General features: G+C 40.5%; 2 protein-coding genes across 3 annotated transcripts in view; both read left to right on the top strand.

The window, feature by feature from the left end:
- The first annotated feature begins 538 nt into the window (after positions 1-538).
- On the top strand, positions 539-13,776 carry Vps53 (vacuolar protein sorting 53). The gene is made up of 12 exons (XM_028184045.2): positions 539-986; positions 1,538-1,744; positions 3,154-3,372; positions 5,158-5,281; positions 6,531-6,649; positions 7,687-7,854; positions 8,684-8,807; positions 9,767-9,834; positions 10,698-10,844; positions 11,703-11,844; positions 12,161-12,338; positions 12,440-13,776. Exons 1-12 carry the CDS (start codon positions 861-863, stop codon positions 13,221-13,223), a joined length of 2,406 nt encoding a protein of 801 aa, XP_028039846.2. The 5' UTR covers positions 539-860; the 3' UTR covers positions 13,224-13,776.
- Positions 13,777-14,818: 1,042 nt separating this feature from the next.
- Positions 14,819-18,107, top strand: part of LOC114250252 (uncharacterized) — a 32,895-nt gene continuing 29,606 nt past the window's right edge. For both annotated transcript variants that reach the window (XM_028184051.2, XM_028184049.2), the window contains exons 1-3: positions 14,819-15,215; positions 15,653-15,853; positions 16,889-17,048. In XM_028184051.2, coding sequence (XP_028039852.2) covers positions 14,894-15,215; positions 15,653-15,853; positions 16,889-17,048 — 683 coding nt within the window. In that variant the 5' untranslated portion in view covers positions 14,819-14,893. The remainder of the gene's footprint in view (positions 15,216-15,652; positions 15,854-16,888; positions 17,049-18,107) is intronic.

Below are 18,107 nucleotides of genomic sequence, written 5' to 3'. Positions count from 1 at the left end.
TTTTCGTAGTGTCTTGACGGTACTAATGCACATGCACCAAATTGATATATTTAAACAGACATATTAAATAGGTGAAGTATTCTCAGTGGGTCGTGTTTTACGAAGCACTGCTCTTGTTATATAAATCTTCCTCTCCTTTTTTTAGTATGATAATCACTATGACAATTCGCTTCTGACGATGTCATTATTGCCAGCGTCAAGTTCGTTTATTATTAAATGCATATACATTACCTACCACTCACCATCAGGTGGGCCGTATGCTTGTCTGCCTACCAGGGCAATAAAAAAAAAATGTTATGTATATGAAAAATAGAAGCGAAATGAGTTAACTTGTTGACTTTGTTCAATCGGAACGAAATTGAATGAAATAAGATGAGATGAAATAAAATCTATTGAGCCTTTAGTGGTTTTGCTCAGAGACTTTTTCAGGGGGCTTTTAGGAAAACTTGAAAAGCTACGTCCGGCAGCTTTGTTTCGTTTTTCCACATTTTTGCACTTTCACAAATGCTAAACAGATAATAAAACGTTGTTCTTACGCATATAAACCAGAAGCAACACTACATTATTGAAATAAAACAATTCTTAAAACTTCGCTACTCGTGTTCTCGCTATTGAGTCCCATTTGTATCTGGTTGATCCATAAGTTCTTGTAGAATGCAAACAAGTATCAATTTTTGTAAAAAATCTTGAACTCTACGTTCGAGCTATTTAAATAATGAAATGTTGATGTTGCAATTTCAAACGACATTTTTCAATATGACAGCCAGCTGTCATTTCGTCGTGTCATCATGACATCAATGAAGTGAAACATTAGTGGAGTTATTGTTTTTCTTCAATGTTTTATTAAAATTTACGTTAAAATGGATTCGAATGATGCTACGGATGATAAAGACAGCGGGCCAGAAGTTCAAATTAACTTTCCGAGTTCCGTAATGAGCCGCATAGAGGAATTAATGGGAGGAACGGAACAGTTCGATAGCGATGACGTAAATTTCAATATTTTTATTCTTACAGGCTTTTTACATGTTTCTTAATAGATACCAACACACTCTTGATACCTAAGAGCTAGTGACGGGGTAGTTGAAATGTGACAAACGTAGCGTCCAAGAAAGACTTGAATTAAAAATAAGAACCTTGATTTAAAAAATACATGAACTGCTTATTTAGGATTTTCTCATTTATTTGCAATCGGCTATTTCTAGACGGGGTGTAAGATATACCGATTGGAGTATTCTGCATCAATAAGCCATAATTATTTATGTGGAAAAGCTATGTTTTGAAGCTTAGTACAAAGTTTGAACTCTTGTAAAGAATATCAGCCAAGGCTCAGTCTAAGCTTTTTCATTTCTGGTCGTCCGTATATAAGAGACGAATCGAGTGTTGCAATTGTAGGATAGATATTTTAACATTGACTTTATTGTAATTGGGATATGGGTGAATTTCAAACACCCTTCTGCTTAAAAAAATAAGTTGTATGAGTTTTTTTAATTGGATTTTTCATGCCTTAAGTATATATAAGTTATGGAATTTATTACAGTTTGATGCAGTGGCGTACATCAACAGAGTGTTCCCAACTGAGCAATCTCTTTCTGGAGTGGAAAGTGCTGTGGCTCGCTGTGAATTTAGACTTTCAGGAGTGGAACAAGATATTAGAAGACTGGTCCGAGCACAGGCTGAACAGAGGGAAGCTGGACAGGAGGCACTTACTGAAGCTCAGAGATGTATAGCAGAGTTAGCTTTGCAGGTAATAACTTGGAGTATAAAAGAGAAATTTTGGTTTAGAATTAGCTATAATCTATAACTTAGATTGGGGTATTTGAGACACAGAGACAGTTGACGCTCCTAACTTTTATAATTTTTATGGGTTTGATTTTTAATACGACACAATGTTATTCCTTCATCGTGTAATGGAAGTTGATATAGCAGCCGTTGTAACTATACTGAGACCTTAGAACTTATATCTCAAGGTGGGTGGTGCATTTATCTTCCTCCCTCTCGGCGCCGTGCCGCCGCCGTCGAGCCGGGGGTCGGAGGAGGGCGTTTGTCCAGCTCCGGCCCCTATGAGGAGGCAGTCTCCTCCCGGTGATGGTCACGGGGCGACCTAAGGGGGTTGAGACTGCGCCGCACGCTACCGTCACTCTAGTGCGCTGGCACCAGGAGGACGGGACGACGCGTCGGCGGCTGCGGACTGCGATGCGGTCCACATTTTCGTCGTCGCTGTCGTCGCCGAACATACTGTGGAAGAGCAACCCGGTCGGCGGTGTATCGCGTTCCGACCCGGCAGGCTGGTTCTGGCCCAGCGGGGTATCCCGGAACACCAGCGGCATCGCCCGGGCGGCCTGGTAGGGCCGCCGTACCGCGGAGACTGACGTCGTTGGTCGTCGACTATCGCCTCGACGACCCGTCGGTCGGGCGTCCTCGGGGTGGCGCCGCGTGTCTGGTTGTAGTGTTGACCGCGGGAACCTCCCTACTCTGACCGGGTTTTGACCCCGGACGGAGATCGGACGCCGGGTGTAAGAGTGCAGGGGAGTCGTTTAGTTGGTGGGCCCTAAATTCCTTGGGCCCGCGGTCTGCTCTCAACACCTGCAGATCGTTGAGTCTCACACACCCCGCGCGCCCCCTAGGCGCGGGGACCTCGTAGGAGGTTCGGATCTCGGCCCGAAAAAAAAAAAAGTGTGGTGCATTTACATTGTAGATGTCTACGGGGTCCAGTAACCACTTAACACCAGGCGGGCTGTGAACTCGTCCACACATCTAGGCAATAAAAAAAAAAGTTACGACTGCCCCACCCTTCAAACCGAAACGCATTACTGCTTCACGGCATAAATAGGCGGGGTGGTGGTACCTACCCGCGCGGACTCACAATAGGTCCTATCATCAGTGATTACGCAAATTATAATTTTGCAAGTTTGATGTTTATTACATGATGTTATTCCTGTGGAAGTCAATCGTGAACATTTGTTAAGTACGTATTTTATTAGAAAAATTGGTACCCGCCTGCGGGATTCGATCACTGATGCATCGCTACATACGAATGCACCGGACGTCTTATCCTTTAGGCCACAACGACTTCTTGGTATATATGAATGACTTTTTAGAAACCTGATATTTTTATAAGGATTGCCTTTCAACACATGGTCATTTTTAATCAAGGTCGCGGATATAAACAAGAAAGCCGAAAGAAGCGAAAGCATGGTCAGGGAGATAACTTGCGAGATAAAGCAGTTGGACTGCGCTAAGTGTAATCTGACTGCTGCTATTACCGCCCTCAACCATCTGCACATGCTGGCTGGTGGTGTGGACACCCTCACCACAATGACGAAGAACCGTCAGTACAAGGAAATAGCGTTGCCCATGCAGGCTATTATGGAGGTGAGTTTGCATAGGAGGCAGAGTAGACTAGTCACCAAATTTCCAATATACAGCTACTGCAAGTTTATTAGTAACTAGCGACCCGCCCTCGCTTCGCTTCGGAAACATTAAAACACACATGAAACAAAAAAAAAAATATTAAAAAAAAAAAAAGTAGCCTATGTTCATCAGGGACAATGTCGGCTTCTATAGTCGGATTTTTAATTAGACGAAGCCAGCTGACAGTAGCTAATGTCACTTTGTGAAATAATGTTGCTATATTTAAAGTAATAGTGATGCGTTCAGTTCTCGTTCAATTACATAAATGAACAATGAGTGTGAAGAGTTAATCATTAATTTCAAACTATAAAAGAATATTATTTATATTTTACAATAAAATTGTATTAAAGTGATCCAATATAATAATATGTTACTAGTAGTATGTAACTACAATCAGTTTTTTTTATTTTCATTACCTATGTACCTATAATTGTTATATTTTATACATCTATAGTTTCAACTATATGATGCATTGGAAATAGGACAGTCTTACAAACTTCCTCGCAATGTTTTTCTTAATGTTTAAAACACTCGGTATTTAGTACAGGTAGATACCATAGGAACATAATGTTTCGTCGAAAACTCGTTGGTATGTACAAAACACGGCTAAAATTCGAACCCCGTGCCCGATATCGGCAGTTCGGCACACTAACTATTCACTAGACAATCGAGGCAATTTCATTAATTCAGGAGTTTTTTCAATCGTTCACTTTGTCACAACACTATTTTTATTTCATCAAAAACTGACAACACAGTAAACGTCAGTTTACTTCGTCTAATAAAAAATCCGACTATAATGGAAAAAGAATTTTTCAAATCGGTCCAGTAGTTTCGGAGCCTATTCGAAACAAACAAACAAACAAATCTTTCCTCTTTATAATATTATTACTAGCGACCCGCCCTCGCTTCGCTTCGGAAACATTAAACCACACATGAAACCAAAAAAAAAAAAAAATTTAAAAAAGTAGCCTATGTTCATCAGGGACAATGTCGGCTTCTAATGGAAAAAGATTTTTTCAAATCGGTCCAGTAGTTTCGGAGCCTATTCGAAACAAACAAACAAACAAATCTTTCCTCTTTATAATATTATATTAAGTATAGAAGTATAGACATCCATAATCTTCAAAAACCTTATGACATCGTTTTCTTTAAATGAGCTCTAAGTGACCTGGTCCATGAGCGTTGATGACCATTTTGGTATTTCAGACTGTCCACCTAGATCTGCAACAAAGAAAGTAATTTTTGTAAGAAACATAATTAGTGGAATATGAATGAGTGAATGAATGAATAAGCAAGGAGGGAGAGGATTTGGAAATAGAGACAAATGCAGCATAAACTAGTGATGGGCCCCAATAATAATCAGATTAAAGAAGTACATTTATCGGATGTATTTTTTTTTTTCAACGAAATGAACTACAATCTATTCCAAACAGCTGACCCGGCAGACTTTGTAGTGCCTCAATCGATAAATAAAAGACCGACAGGGGACACATCAAAGGAAAAACAAATTGTTATTTTATTTAAATCCGAGCATTTTCATATTTATCTACCTTTTAAACCTTCTCTGGACTTCCACAAATAATTCAAGACCAAAATTAGCCAAATCGGTTCAGCCGTTCTCGAGTTTTAGCAAGACTAACCAACAGCAATTTATTTTAATATATAGAGATAATATAAAACTGCTTTGGATACTACTTCAAACCCTGTCCACGCTAAAGGAGGTTAAAAACTGTTTTTTTTTTGCAGGTCTTACAGCACTTTGAATGTTACCGAGACATCCGCGAACTCAGCGTCTTAAGGGATCAAGTGCACTCGATAAGGCACGATTTGGGCAATCAAATATTAGCTGATTTTAAGCAAGCTTTTACTGGTGATTTTCTCATTTATTTCTATTAGTTTCATAGGTGTACAAGCTCGCAATACACCTGCTGTTAGGTGGCAACCGAAGTCCATAGACATCAGCTTCAGATATGTGCTCTGAATCTCGATTGTATAGTACAAGGGATGCCCTGATCTCCAAACCAGATCAAAGCAGAATACATTTCTGCTTCAAGGTAGAAATAGGCAGACTGTTGGCACTTACCAGTGCAGACTTACGTTTTTTATGGGCATTATACTGTAATTCAGAATTGAATATACAAAATTTACTGGTATATTGTGAGCATCCCTGAGTAAGTGCCACTGTCCTGCATATTTCTGACAGAAAGCAACTATATGTTTCGGTAGATATCATTGATTCCGTAATGATGCTTAAAAGCTTCACTTAACGCCAGGTGTAAGTAATATTTTTCCAAAATTTATAACATGAACATTTATTAGACAATAAAACCTTAAAATAATTCGAGATGTTCAATTTTATAAAATAAAAATGCTTGGAGTTATTTAACACTATGCCTATAAAGTTACTGTCCCAGTAAACAATGTAACTTTTTTGAACTACAAATATTGTTAAAATAAGTTGGTAAACCGATAAAGAAAAGTACCACAGTGTCGGTCGTTGACCTCATGAGCATCATTCACTTGTTAATGTGTTACATTGCGTGCTCTCGAAAAGCATTGGAACTCGATTTTTAACCGACTCAAAAAAGGAGGAGGTTCTCAATTTGACTGTAGGTTTTTTTTTTGTTTGTTACCTCAACTTTTGACTGGGTGAATCGATTTTGATGATTCTTTTTTATTAGAAAGCTGACGCTTCTCGTGTGGTCCCATCCCAATTTAGTCCAGTTCTGACAATGGTATCCATGAGAAAACCATATAAGTCTTAAATTTGCATTAAGTACGTACGCGACAAATAGATGAATAACTCAATAACTCAATATCACGCCAACCGATTCCGATGATTATTGTTTTTAGTGTATATTAATTTGTTTTGGAATATCTTTTTTTTTTCTATTTGAAGTCGGTTTTTGTTTTAAAGCATGTCAATTTTTTTTCTTTTTTTTATTGCCTTTGTAGGCAGACGCGCATACGGCCCACCTGATGGTGAGTGATTACCGTCGCCCATGGACTTCAGCAATGCTAGGGGCAGAGCCAAGCCGCTGCCTACCGCCAAATATTTACAATTATCATTACTTCCTCGGGGGCGTCTGGGATTACTAAATCCTTTTATCTGCCAACAGGCGGCAGTAAAAGCAACATAACACACAGGACGCTATCGGAAGCTTGCGGCGTCGTTGACATCTTGGACCCGAAGGTCAAACAGGATCTGTTAAAGTGGTTCATCAGCATGCAACTACAGGTAAACTATTTGTTAACTTCTAACAAAGTTTTATGGTTTTCAGTATCCGGTAGAGCCTATAGACATCAGAAATAATACAAACAAAGTTTATAAATTGATTTTTTGTTTATTTCTTAACCTATTTATTTCATCCTATTTATTTCTTAACCTTACCTTATATTTATTAACCAGGTAAATACATACAAAGTGTCCTCGAAATGGTATATGTGTTGGGTATAAATGGTAGGATTCATATTGTTTTTCTAATAAATGATAAATCATGTAACATAATGTTAACTACCACTGTATGTGTTGTGTCAAATACATGGTAGTGTGTGTAATGTTTTTTTCTCCTACCGGCGTCGAAAGTTCGGATTTCCTCCCGCTGTACCGGAAAGAAAGTATAACTTTTCCTTCCTGGGTACTGACAGGTGCGCATGCGCGTTAGTGTCTACGTCTGCTCTCACGCACCTAAAATTCTCCACCATTGTTGTGCTCGGGTAATTTGCAATATTGTGTTTAGTGTAAAAGTGAAATAAACAAAAGGCAATAAAATTTAATAGTGAAGTATTAAACAAAGATGAGTTCATCAGACAGTTCTTATTCAATTAGTAGTAGTTTATTTAAAAATTTAAAAACAGTTCAATTTTTTTTTTATGAGTAGGGGGGATTCCGCCTCCCAAACCCCCGCCAGGGCTTCGCCCCTGGACCCCGGCTCGGTACTACACGGGTGCTAAGTTTTTTACAATGTCGAACTTTCGGCATGGTAGGAGAAAAATAGTATGTGCACCGCGGGAAAAAAGTAGGACATCTCATCCCGCGTGCTTGGCAATTTTACACGCGGGAGCAAATGTCCAACTTTTCTCCCTTGGTTCACAATGTACTATTTTATGTATTTTTTTACGCATAATAAAAAAAAAAAACATATTCTGTACTCCTCTCTATATTCTCTATAAGTGTGGGAAATTTCAAAATCCACCGTCTTCGCAATTTTCGTTAAAAAGGGTACAAAGTTTTTGCTTCACGTATTAATACATAGATAACTCTATCCGCTTCAGGAATACCAGCACCTGTACTCGTCGGAGCAGGAGTGCGCCTGGCTCACTCACATCGAGCGACGATACGCGTGGCTCAAGAAGCATCTCCTCACGTTCGAAGACACCCTCGGAAATATATTTCCTTACCAGTGGGCTCTGAGCGAGAACATAGCGCGGCAGTTCTGTAAGGTAAGACACGTGGGACAGCGGCTCTCAAATTTATGGAAGCTGCTTTAATATTAATGACTGTACCCGTCCGCTTCGCTGGGCATTTTTTTATTGCCTAGAAGTGTGGACGGGCTCACAGCCCACCTGGTGTTAAGTGGTTACTGGAGCCAATGGACATCTACAACGTAAATGCGCCACCCACCTTGAGAAATAAGTTCTAAGCTCTCACTATAGTTACAACGGCTGCTCCGCCCTTCAAACCGAAACGCATTACTGCTTCACGGCAGAAATAGACAGGGCGGTGGTACCTACCCGCGCGGACTCATAAGAGGTCCTACCACTAGTAAAAAAGCATAGCAACGTGCCAAACTTAAACCTACTGTAGAAGTGATTATGTTAATAAGCTTTTATTAGCTTCAGAAGTATGTATGTTAGTATGTAACGGAATCTTTGAACATGATTTTGACCTCCTTCAAAACGTTGGATTAACTCGAAATTTAGCATACTTATTAAGGACCGACGACAATTCAATTGAAATTAAAAATTAAAAATTGAAATTCAATTAAAAAATTAAAAATAAATAATAGTTTGAAAAATCTAAAAAAAACGCTTTTATAGAAAATCCAACTAAAAAATTGACGCTTTATGTTTAGAATAAAATCATTTTTTCTTACACTATTTTTTAACTCAAATTCATTAAAAAAAATTTTCTATTTTTAAAACTATTATTTCTTTTAAAAGATGTTGCAGCATCCTTGGAACTGTAATTCAATGTTCAGGGCATAAACTAGGATTTCCTCCCGAATCCGACCGGGAAGCACATCGATTCAATTGAAGATGCCATTTTCAGATCACCTCAACGGAATTAAGCAATTTAATGGCGGCGCGGAGAAACGAATTAGACGTGAAACTGCTGCTGTACGCGATACAGAACACTTACAACTTCGAGTTACTGCTGCACAAGAGGTTCACAGGTAAAGTGGGGGGGGGGGCAGTCAGCGCAAGCCTTCCACCGGAGTGAAACTGGAAGTCGTCTTGGCCTAAAGGATAAGACGTCCGGTGCATTCGTATGTAGCGATGCACCGGTGTTCGAATCTCAGGCGGGTACCAATTTTTGTAATGAAATACGTACTCGACAAACGTTCACGATTGACTTCCACGGTGAAGGAATAACTTCTTGTAATAAAAATCAAACCCGCAAAATTATAATTTGCGTAATTACTGGTGGTAGGACCTCTTGTGAGTCCGCGCGGGTGGGTACCACCGCCCTGCCTATTTCTGCCGTGAAGCAGTAATGCGTTTCGGTTTGAAGGGCGGGGCAGCCGTTGTAACTACACTTGAGACCTTAAAACTTATATCTCAAGATGGGTGGCGCATTTACGTCGTAGATGTCCATGGGCTCCAGTAACCACTTAACACCAAGTGGGCTGTGAGCTCGTCCATCCATCTAAGCAATAAAAATAAAAAATAAAGTTTCCGTAAACAGTTCCGAACCTGGCTCCTTCTGGTGCGACGCAGTGCTTTATCTGTGCTAATCAATCTAACGCATACCCCCCCAACCCTCTTCCCCCTCTATTGTAAGTCGTCTACGGCAAGGATGAACAGCACGCGGCCCGCCAAGAATTTCTAAAATGAAGCTGAATATAGTGAATCTATTTTATCGACTTCTTTACTTTACTCTTTTTTTTTAGTTTTATATTTTTTTTATTCTAATATTTATTATTAATAAAGTTTCGTAAATTACTAACAAGATGTGCGACCCGCCAAAACAAATTTTAATTTAAATTCGCCCATTGATTAAAAAGGTTGCTTGCCACTGGTCAAAGGAATTACATCAGAAAATTAGCAGCAGCGTTCTCTAAAATGCCTTAGATATTGAACCGCCACTCATTATTGTACAAAATTAGTCTAGTTACATTAATTCTAATTTCAGGTACAGACCTGAAGCCTGACAATGTAGACACGAACTCTAAACAGCCATTCGATAATGAAACGAAAGATGTGGGTATTAAAGATTCAATTTCAATAACGTATCATCATTATCCTGCCCTTCTCCCAGTCACCTGGGGTCGGCGCAACATGTTTTCTCCTTCCATACTCCTCTATCATATACCATTTCTTCGCTCACTCCCTCTTACACATATCGTCTTTCACGCAATCCATCCATTTCTTCTTAGGTCTACCTCTTCCTCTATATCCTTCCACATTCTCTCACCAACCTCATTTTCATTTCATCTCATCACAAGTCCATACCATCCCAAACGCGCACTCCTCAGCTTCTCTGTCACAGGTGCCACTTTCAGACTTACCCTAACATATTCATTCCGTATTCTATCCATTCTCGTTACACCACACATCCATCGCAACATTCGCATCTCTGCTGCATGCAATCAATTTCAACAACGTATGTTAGTTTAAAAAAAGTCGGTTGTCTGTAAAGTCGGCTTACTGACGATAGTTGAACGTGACAACGTCATAAGAAAATACTGATGGAATGGTTTCATTTTTCAATTATCGCAATTATAGTTGCTATAAACAATTGACACCACATTCACTTTTCACTGAACTTCATACTTGACGAAAAGATGTAAATGTATTATTGTATAGCAGCTGTCCACGCGGATGCATCGCTCACTCAAGTAGGAGAGAGACAGATGTCGAACGCTGCCGAACGTGGAGGAACTGCCGATTGTGCCTCTTTGTCGCTCGTTGCGCGCACTCGCTTATACTTCACTCCTTAAATGGAACGCCTCAGAGCGAAGTAACGCCGCATGAGTCATGTTTTTTCGTGCGTGCCGCCGGCTCCATCGAATTATAAGACGTTGTCACGTCAAAAAACCATTCAAAATGCGTCTCCTCGACAGAACACCGCAGACTCGGACGGCCAGCAGGCGGAAGGCTCGTCCAGCAGTTGGGTCGGACTGATAGGGTCCTGCTTCGAGCCCTATCTCTCATTGTACATCAACAGTCTGGACTCGAACCTGAGCTCGCTCATCGAGAGATTCGTGCAGGTCAGTGAGGAAACTTCAAGGCTTAACCGCCAATTAATGGAGGAAAGAATATTTGTTAATGTCGCCACCTACCTCTAGACGCGACCCCAAAGTTTGTATCATACAAATGTCCCATCCGTGAGGCGTGATTTGCAGGATAGCCGTCGGAGCACCATGGCTCCTAAGGAATGTGGATCTTCATAATGACCTGGAGCTTGACTCAATCAGCAAGTATATACAGTCGGCACGACTTGAAAACCCTCTTGTCCTGGCCGCTGGAAACTACATACCCAATCCTGTAGACCAAATGGTAAACAGTCGACGTCGCTCTAAACACGTCATTACGGATCCTTCCGATCCACTAACGGTGCTTTTAGGTACTTCAAGCACTAGTCGCCGTTCACGCCGAACCCGTCGCTTGCGACCAAGGGCTCAACGAGTAAATTAACCCTCAGACACAGCCCACTGAATTTCTCGCCGCATCTTCTCAGTGGGTCGCGTTTCCGAGCCAGTGGTAGATTCTGCGAAGCACTGCTCTTGCTAGGGCTTCTTCTTGCTTCGGTTTCCTCAATACTGAGGGTCGTGACCACCTCCTCGCAACAAGACTTTATTACCGACCATTCCACGCCATTCGCCTCTATCTGCCGCCGAGTGTAGAGCATCGTAAACTCTGGTGTCGAGGATAGTGTGGATCTGGTCAGTCCAACGTGTCGGGCCTCTTGCTAGAGCTAGTGTTAGCAAATTCTCTCAGGTTGAGCCCGTGACCTCACCTACCCGTCAGGGCGTAGCTGGAATAGCCTCTTAGTCTACCAACACATAGACAGGTAAAAAAAAGCACGTATTACACCGAGATCATCATTGTACATCGTTCCCATTCAGGATGCAAAGACGTCGCCCTCTGAAGCCAACATGACCGCCAGTGGTGAAGGGGCCGTCATATCCAGCTGCGCGGATTTGTTCCTCTTCTACAAGAAATGCTTGGTGCAATGCGCCAGGCTCACCACAGGGGAACCGATGCTGGGTAGGTACAGCAATCATACAGGATCAGCGGTTCTCAATCTCTGTTTTTTTTTTATTGCTTAGATGGGTGGACGAGCTCACAGCCGACCTGATGTTAAGTGGTTACCGGAGCCCATAGACATCAACAACGTAAATTCTCCACCCACATTGAGATAAGGTCTCAGTATAGTTACAACGGCTGCCTCACCCTTCAAACCGAAACGCATTACTGCTTCACGGCAGACTCATAAGAGGTCCCACCACCAGTAAAAGTGTGTATAAGTAGCTGAGTAAAAAAGTTGAGAGCCACTGAACTTACCGTAAACCTTCGTACACAGAACTAGCGGGAGTATTCCAGAAGTATCTACGCGAATACGCCAGCTCGGTGCTGCAAGCTGCCCTGCCCAGGACCAACCCGACGTCCCTCCTCTCGCTGTCGCTAAGCGGCAACACCGTGCCGAGCATAGTCACGAACTTACACACGCTACTCAGAGATGAAGCTGGAAATGTTTCCAGGTTAGAGGCAATACTAATTGTATTAAATTTGAGACATTTTGAACTAATTTAAGTTATTTAGTCCCAAAAAATAAAAGTAATCAATTTTATTTACTCCACAGATACACAAAACAGGAAATCTCAAAGATAACAAGCGTGATCACGACCTCGGAGTACTGCCTCGAGACCACGATACATCTGGAGCAGAAACTCAAGGAGAAGGTCAGTCCGAAGCTGTCCGACAAAATCGATTTGACACCGGAACAGGATTTGTTCCACAAGATCATCAGCAACTGCATCCAGATGCTGGTCCAGGACCTGGAGACGGCCTGCGAGCCGGCCCTCCAGAGCATGACCAAGATATCCTGGCTGAGCTTCGACAACGTAGGCGACCAGAGCTCGTACGTGACTCAGATAATAATGCACCTAAAAAACACCGTGCCGAACCTGAGGGACAACTTATCGTCGTCCAGGAAGTACTTCACGCAGTTCTGCATACGATTCGCTAATTCTTTCATACCGAAGTTCATTCAGAACGTGTACAAGTGCAAGCCCATCTCCACGGTCGGCTCTGAGCAGCTGTTGCTTGACACGCACATGCTGAAGACGGCGCTGTTAGAACTACCCTCAATCGGGTCGGAGGTCAAAAGGGCCGCACCCGCAACCTACACTAAAGTCGTCCTCAAGCTGATGACGAAAGCGGAAATGGTTCTCAAATTGGTGATGGCCCCCCTCGAGGGGAATCTGGAGGGGTTCGTCACGCAGTTCGTCAAATTGCTACCGGATTGCTCCTTGGCTGAGTTCCACAAGGTTTTAGACATGAAAGGCGCTAAGCTATCTAAAACTCAGATGAGCAACTTGGATGCTGTGTTCAAGAATGCCTGCAAGTCTGCCGATGTTAAATAGGCCCCGCGCTGATGGCTTCAGCCAATGTCAACTTTTTCAATAAGGCCCCCACGAATAGTTCAGCTAGAGGTTCGCCTGTACTTGTTTTAGTCAATAAGTTTACGGGAGTCTGTTATGTAATGAAAATATAATTTATTGTTGAGATCTCAGAGGACTTTTTGTTACATATTAATGATTAATTACAGATCGAAATTGTGTTCCACGATGTGGTCTTTCAATGATTCAACTACCTTAATTAGCCTCAAGATCACAGCTAACTCCTACGCTACTAATTAAAAAACAGGAACCTTAAAGTCGGATGTGCACAGTGACGTAACGGCTAAGAATAGTTTTTTTTTTTTAAATCGGTTTTTGCGTCACGACCTAAAATAATTAATAAAATAAATTATGTTATTCTAAAAATAATCACATACGTGTCTAAACGTAATAATACGACGGCTATTTAAGAATTTAGAAGAATGAGTATTATGTGCAGTCTATGATATTCAAAACCATAGAGAAAAAATATAGAGAACATTCCAATTGTGAATAAAATATATTTATAATATTAAAATAACTCGTTTTATTGGATTTTTATTAGATTGCACCAGGTACCACCATCTTGCTTATTTCTACCACGAAGTAGTCATCAAATGCGTTCCAGATTGATGACAGATTTGTTATAGACTTGACATTGTGTCTCAAAGATCACGTTCTGATGTGTCAGAGCTTATCTAACAACATAACACTTAAGTAAAACGTTATAAATCTTTTGAAAATAACAAATATAATCAACATTGTAATCTGTTCGTGAGACGTCGGAGATTCCTTAAATGATAATATTAATTATAATATATAGTCTGTTGAAGAATTTTTTTTTTCGTGAAATTGCAACACGACCTTAAGCCATTTGGTAGGTGTACACCCTAAATTTAACCCGTCATGTAAATTATATCGTGTTCTACAAAATGAAAAGTTAAATCGGCACCTCTGCGGCTCCGGCTGCAACATAGGAGCGGTGCGCGGTCAGCACCACGACACCGGACCGCACCGGGTCGGGGACGAGCCGCTCACAAATTAATAACAAGTCGGAGAACTGGATTACTGGTGGTAGGACCTCTTGTGAGTCCACGCGGGTAGGTACCACCACCCCGCCTGTTTCTGCCGTGAAGCAGTAACGCATTTCGGTTTGAAGGGTGAGGTATCTCAAGGTGGGTGGCGCATTTACGTTGTAGATGTCTATGGGCTCCAGTAACCACTCAACACCAGGTGGGCTGCGAGCTCGTCCACCCATCTAAGCAATAAAAATAGGTTTTTTTTAAATATCTGCATTAAGTACTATGATTACCCCTCATTCATCATGTTTCACTACGAGCAGTCCATTACATTAATGAGCTACTTTGTATTTATCGATTAATTAGTTTAAATAGAAAATAAGTAGCAGAAATTGAAAAAAAATTGAGAAGAAAAAAATGTTGAAACGAAACATCAACAAAGTTGAACCTTTTTGTTTTTCACAATTTTAGGTTTCCGACATTGATAAGGCTGAATTCGATGTTTTCATTTGCATTTCCTGTTATTAAAAAAACGAAACTGTAAACAAACAACGTGAAACTCAAACGAGTCAAACGTCAGGCGTAGTCACCCGTGTAACGCCGCTAACTGCGGTAGTACCGTTAAACTTCTGGAAAATGTTTTATTTTCCAGCAAGAAAATGTGCTTATATAGCTAAAATCGGAATATTGTTTACATTAGTGATCGCTTTAATAACTTTCTTCGAACAATGGCGAGGCGGTAAACGGTCCGTGGACGCGACTTTTTCTGATCCAATTGAGGCTGAATTTGAAAGACAAATTTTGGAGGATGAAGCCCGAATTATCCCAGGGTTGGGAGACGGGGGTGTTGCGGCATACCTGACCGGGGAAGACAAGCGTCTTGGCGAAGAGTCCGAGAAGAAACTGGCCATGAACGTGCATCTCAGTGATAGGATAGCGTATAACCGTACTTTGAAAGGTGAGAGTTAAGCTTTCAATGCGCTTGGCGCTACAATTTTTTGCTTGAATTTTCTCTTCTAGAAAATTTGAGAAAACTGTCACGGAGTTGGGAAAGTTTTATAAGCTCTTTTCAGTGTTTAAGAAATATGATTAGTTCCCTGGGTCTCATAGATTTCACTGATATAAATTAACAGAAACAATAGTAAACAAAGACATAATCTTAGAGTTCTATGATTGAAAAAAGTTTGTGATTAATGAATAATGACATCTTACTTCAATAAAATGATACTCTGTAACTTATTGGAATTTTTGCTGATCCTTCAGCACTGATAGCTTCATCTGTCAGGGAGTCCACCATAGTGTTTAGCTTGCAATACCAAAAGTTCTTGAACTGGAATAATGAAAATGAACCATGTCCTTGGAAATTACAACACGTGAAAACCTAAAATCCAACAGATTACCGTAACCCAGCTTGCCAACGAGTTGTCTACGATGCAGAGCTCCCCTCGGTGTCTGTCATCCTGATATTCCACAACGAGCCCTATTCAGTCGTCATAAGAACAATATGGAGTGTTATTAACAGTGCCAGGAGAGATCAACCATGGTATTCGAAGGCAAATTTTGTTGAACGAGGAACAGGCAGGACTATGCAGTTGGGTGAGTTAATTATTTTTATGAACTGGCAAACAAGTGGCTTAAAACTTAAAAATACAGACAGTGGCAATTATACCAAGGATGCAATTAAACTGACCAGATTGGTGGTGCGTGGTAGTACATGTTGTAATCCCACATGAATTGGCACCACTCTCAAAAAGTTATATCTATACTAATATATAAATATACAGTGGTTTTTACGGATGTTCCATTACAACTACTGAACCATGCATCCGATTGACTTGAAACTTGGTATTCGTGTAGAAAATACATGTACTTAATGGATAGGCTAATATTTATATGAGTGTTGAACTCCCTACACCAGTCGCGGGGGCTTTAATTATGAGAATCTTTGTGGGGGTGAGAAATAATAATGTTAATTTTAAAAGCCTAGGGAAGCGGACGGGCCCAGCTAGTATTTTATAAATTCCATTGAGTTGGCAATCTTATGACTAAAGAGCTTAATGCTTATGCTGACTAAGAATATTACTAGATTGAATAACTTATATTGGAACAAATAATGTCAATATTATGCAAATAGTAAGAAATAATCCCATGAAAACTAATGAACATCTAGTATTATATTTTCAATTTTAATAATATCTATTCATATATTCTTGCAAATACTAAATACTGTTATTTTAAAATTGTCCGCTGTATTAATTTTAATTGTTAGTGAGAAACTGTGGTAATTACAAAACTGTGATGTGATATACTAAATCAACATTTATTGCACTAGCAAGTAAAATAGAATATTTTAATCCTCACACACAGACACTTTTAAATTCACTTTATGGTCTAGCTTAGGTGAGCCCAGTTCGATGGTTCTTAGGGCCCATAGACAGTGATGTGAATGCTATCAATGACCTTGAGACATGAGGTTTAAGCGTCAATAATCTATGCTAAAGTGGCCGTTTTACTTTTTAAACAAATGCATGGCTAGTTTGAAGCTGTAAAATAGTATAATAGCTTTTACAGAAGACATAGAAGCACAAAAAAAAAAAAAAACTACCTTACAAAACGTATTTCCATAACCAGGTTACCCGGGTCAAGACCCTACATCATCATTAGTTTACTTAAAGGAGATAATCCTGGTCGACGATAACTCAACTCTACCAGAGCTTAAAGGAAAGCTCAGTTACTACGTAAAGACCCGTCTGCCTCCTGACCTGATAAGGATTTTAAGATTGCCAGATCGGTATGTAAAAAGCTTTTATTAAAGTTAGGCTAACTAACAACCACTTCAAACAGTTGAATCGTGAATAAACTCAGTACTTTTGTAGACATTACCGTGACTGGTGACACAGGCCTCCTGGACTGTCTCACGTGAACATAATTAGTATCCTCATCACACCATGTAGATTTGAGATAAATAGCCCAATCAAGAATTAGTTGCAGTATAAAGAATTAGTACTGTGGTGCATCCAAATCGTTTCAAAATCGCGCGTGCACTGGTTTTGAAGCAGCCGTCCCCATATTGTAAAAAAAACCACAGTACAAGTGCTAACAGAACAATCAGTCCACCTACAAATTCCCTTTTAAGCTCGTCTACCTTCCACAAGCATAAAAGAGTAAAGAACTTATCAAGCCACACTTCCAAACTTATATTATACTGATCAGTCAAAGAGGCTTAATATCCTCTGCCTTCAGGGTAGGTCTGACTCAAGCCAGAATGGCGGGCAGTCGCGTTGCCACTTCGGAAGTAATGATATTCCTCGATTCCCACTGCGAAGGAGTCCAAGACTGGATCAGACCTTTGCTACAAGAGATAAAGAATAATAATGCGGTGGTCATACCCCTCATAGATGTCATAGAACAGGACACCTTTCAGTACCAAACTGGGAATCTGGATTACGAGGTGACTCGAAGTGCCTTAGTATATGTTTGATAGTGTTCTCTTGGGTTACTAGCGAGTCTTAAATGAGATAAAATTATAATACCGTTTCATCTTACGTTTACTTTATACTTGTACCGGCATTTATCATACAATATATGTGACAAAAATCTGAATCGCCTTAACAAACGATAAGGTTGCAACGATAAGCTGTTATTTTTTATTTTTTTTTATTGCTTTGATGAGTGGACGAGCTCACAGTCCACCTGGTGTTAAGTGGTTACTGGAGCCCATAGACATCTACAATGTAAATGCGCCACCCACCTTGAGATATAAGTTCTAAGGTCTCTGTATAGTTACAACGGCTACCCCGCCCTTCAAACCGAAACGCATTACTGCTTCACGGCAGAAATAGACGGGGTG

The sequence above is a fragment of the Bombyx mandarina genome, chromosome 02 (genome assembly GCF_030267445.1).
Source record: "Bombyx mandarina strain Sakado chromosome 02, ASM3026744v2".
In the NCBI taxonomy this organism is placed as follows: Eukaryota; Metazoa; Arthropoda; class Insecta; order Lepidoptera; family Bombycidae; genus Bombyx; species Bombyx mandarina.
Note: the sequence above shows the minus strand (reverse complement) of the source record. Positions and strands in the feature narration are given on the sequence as shown.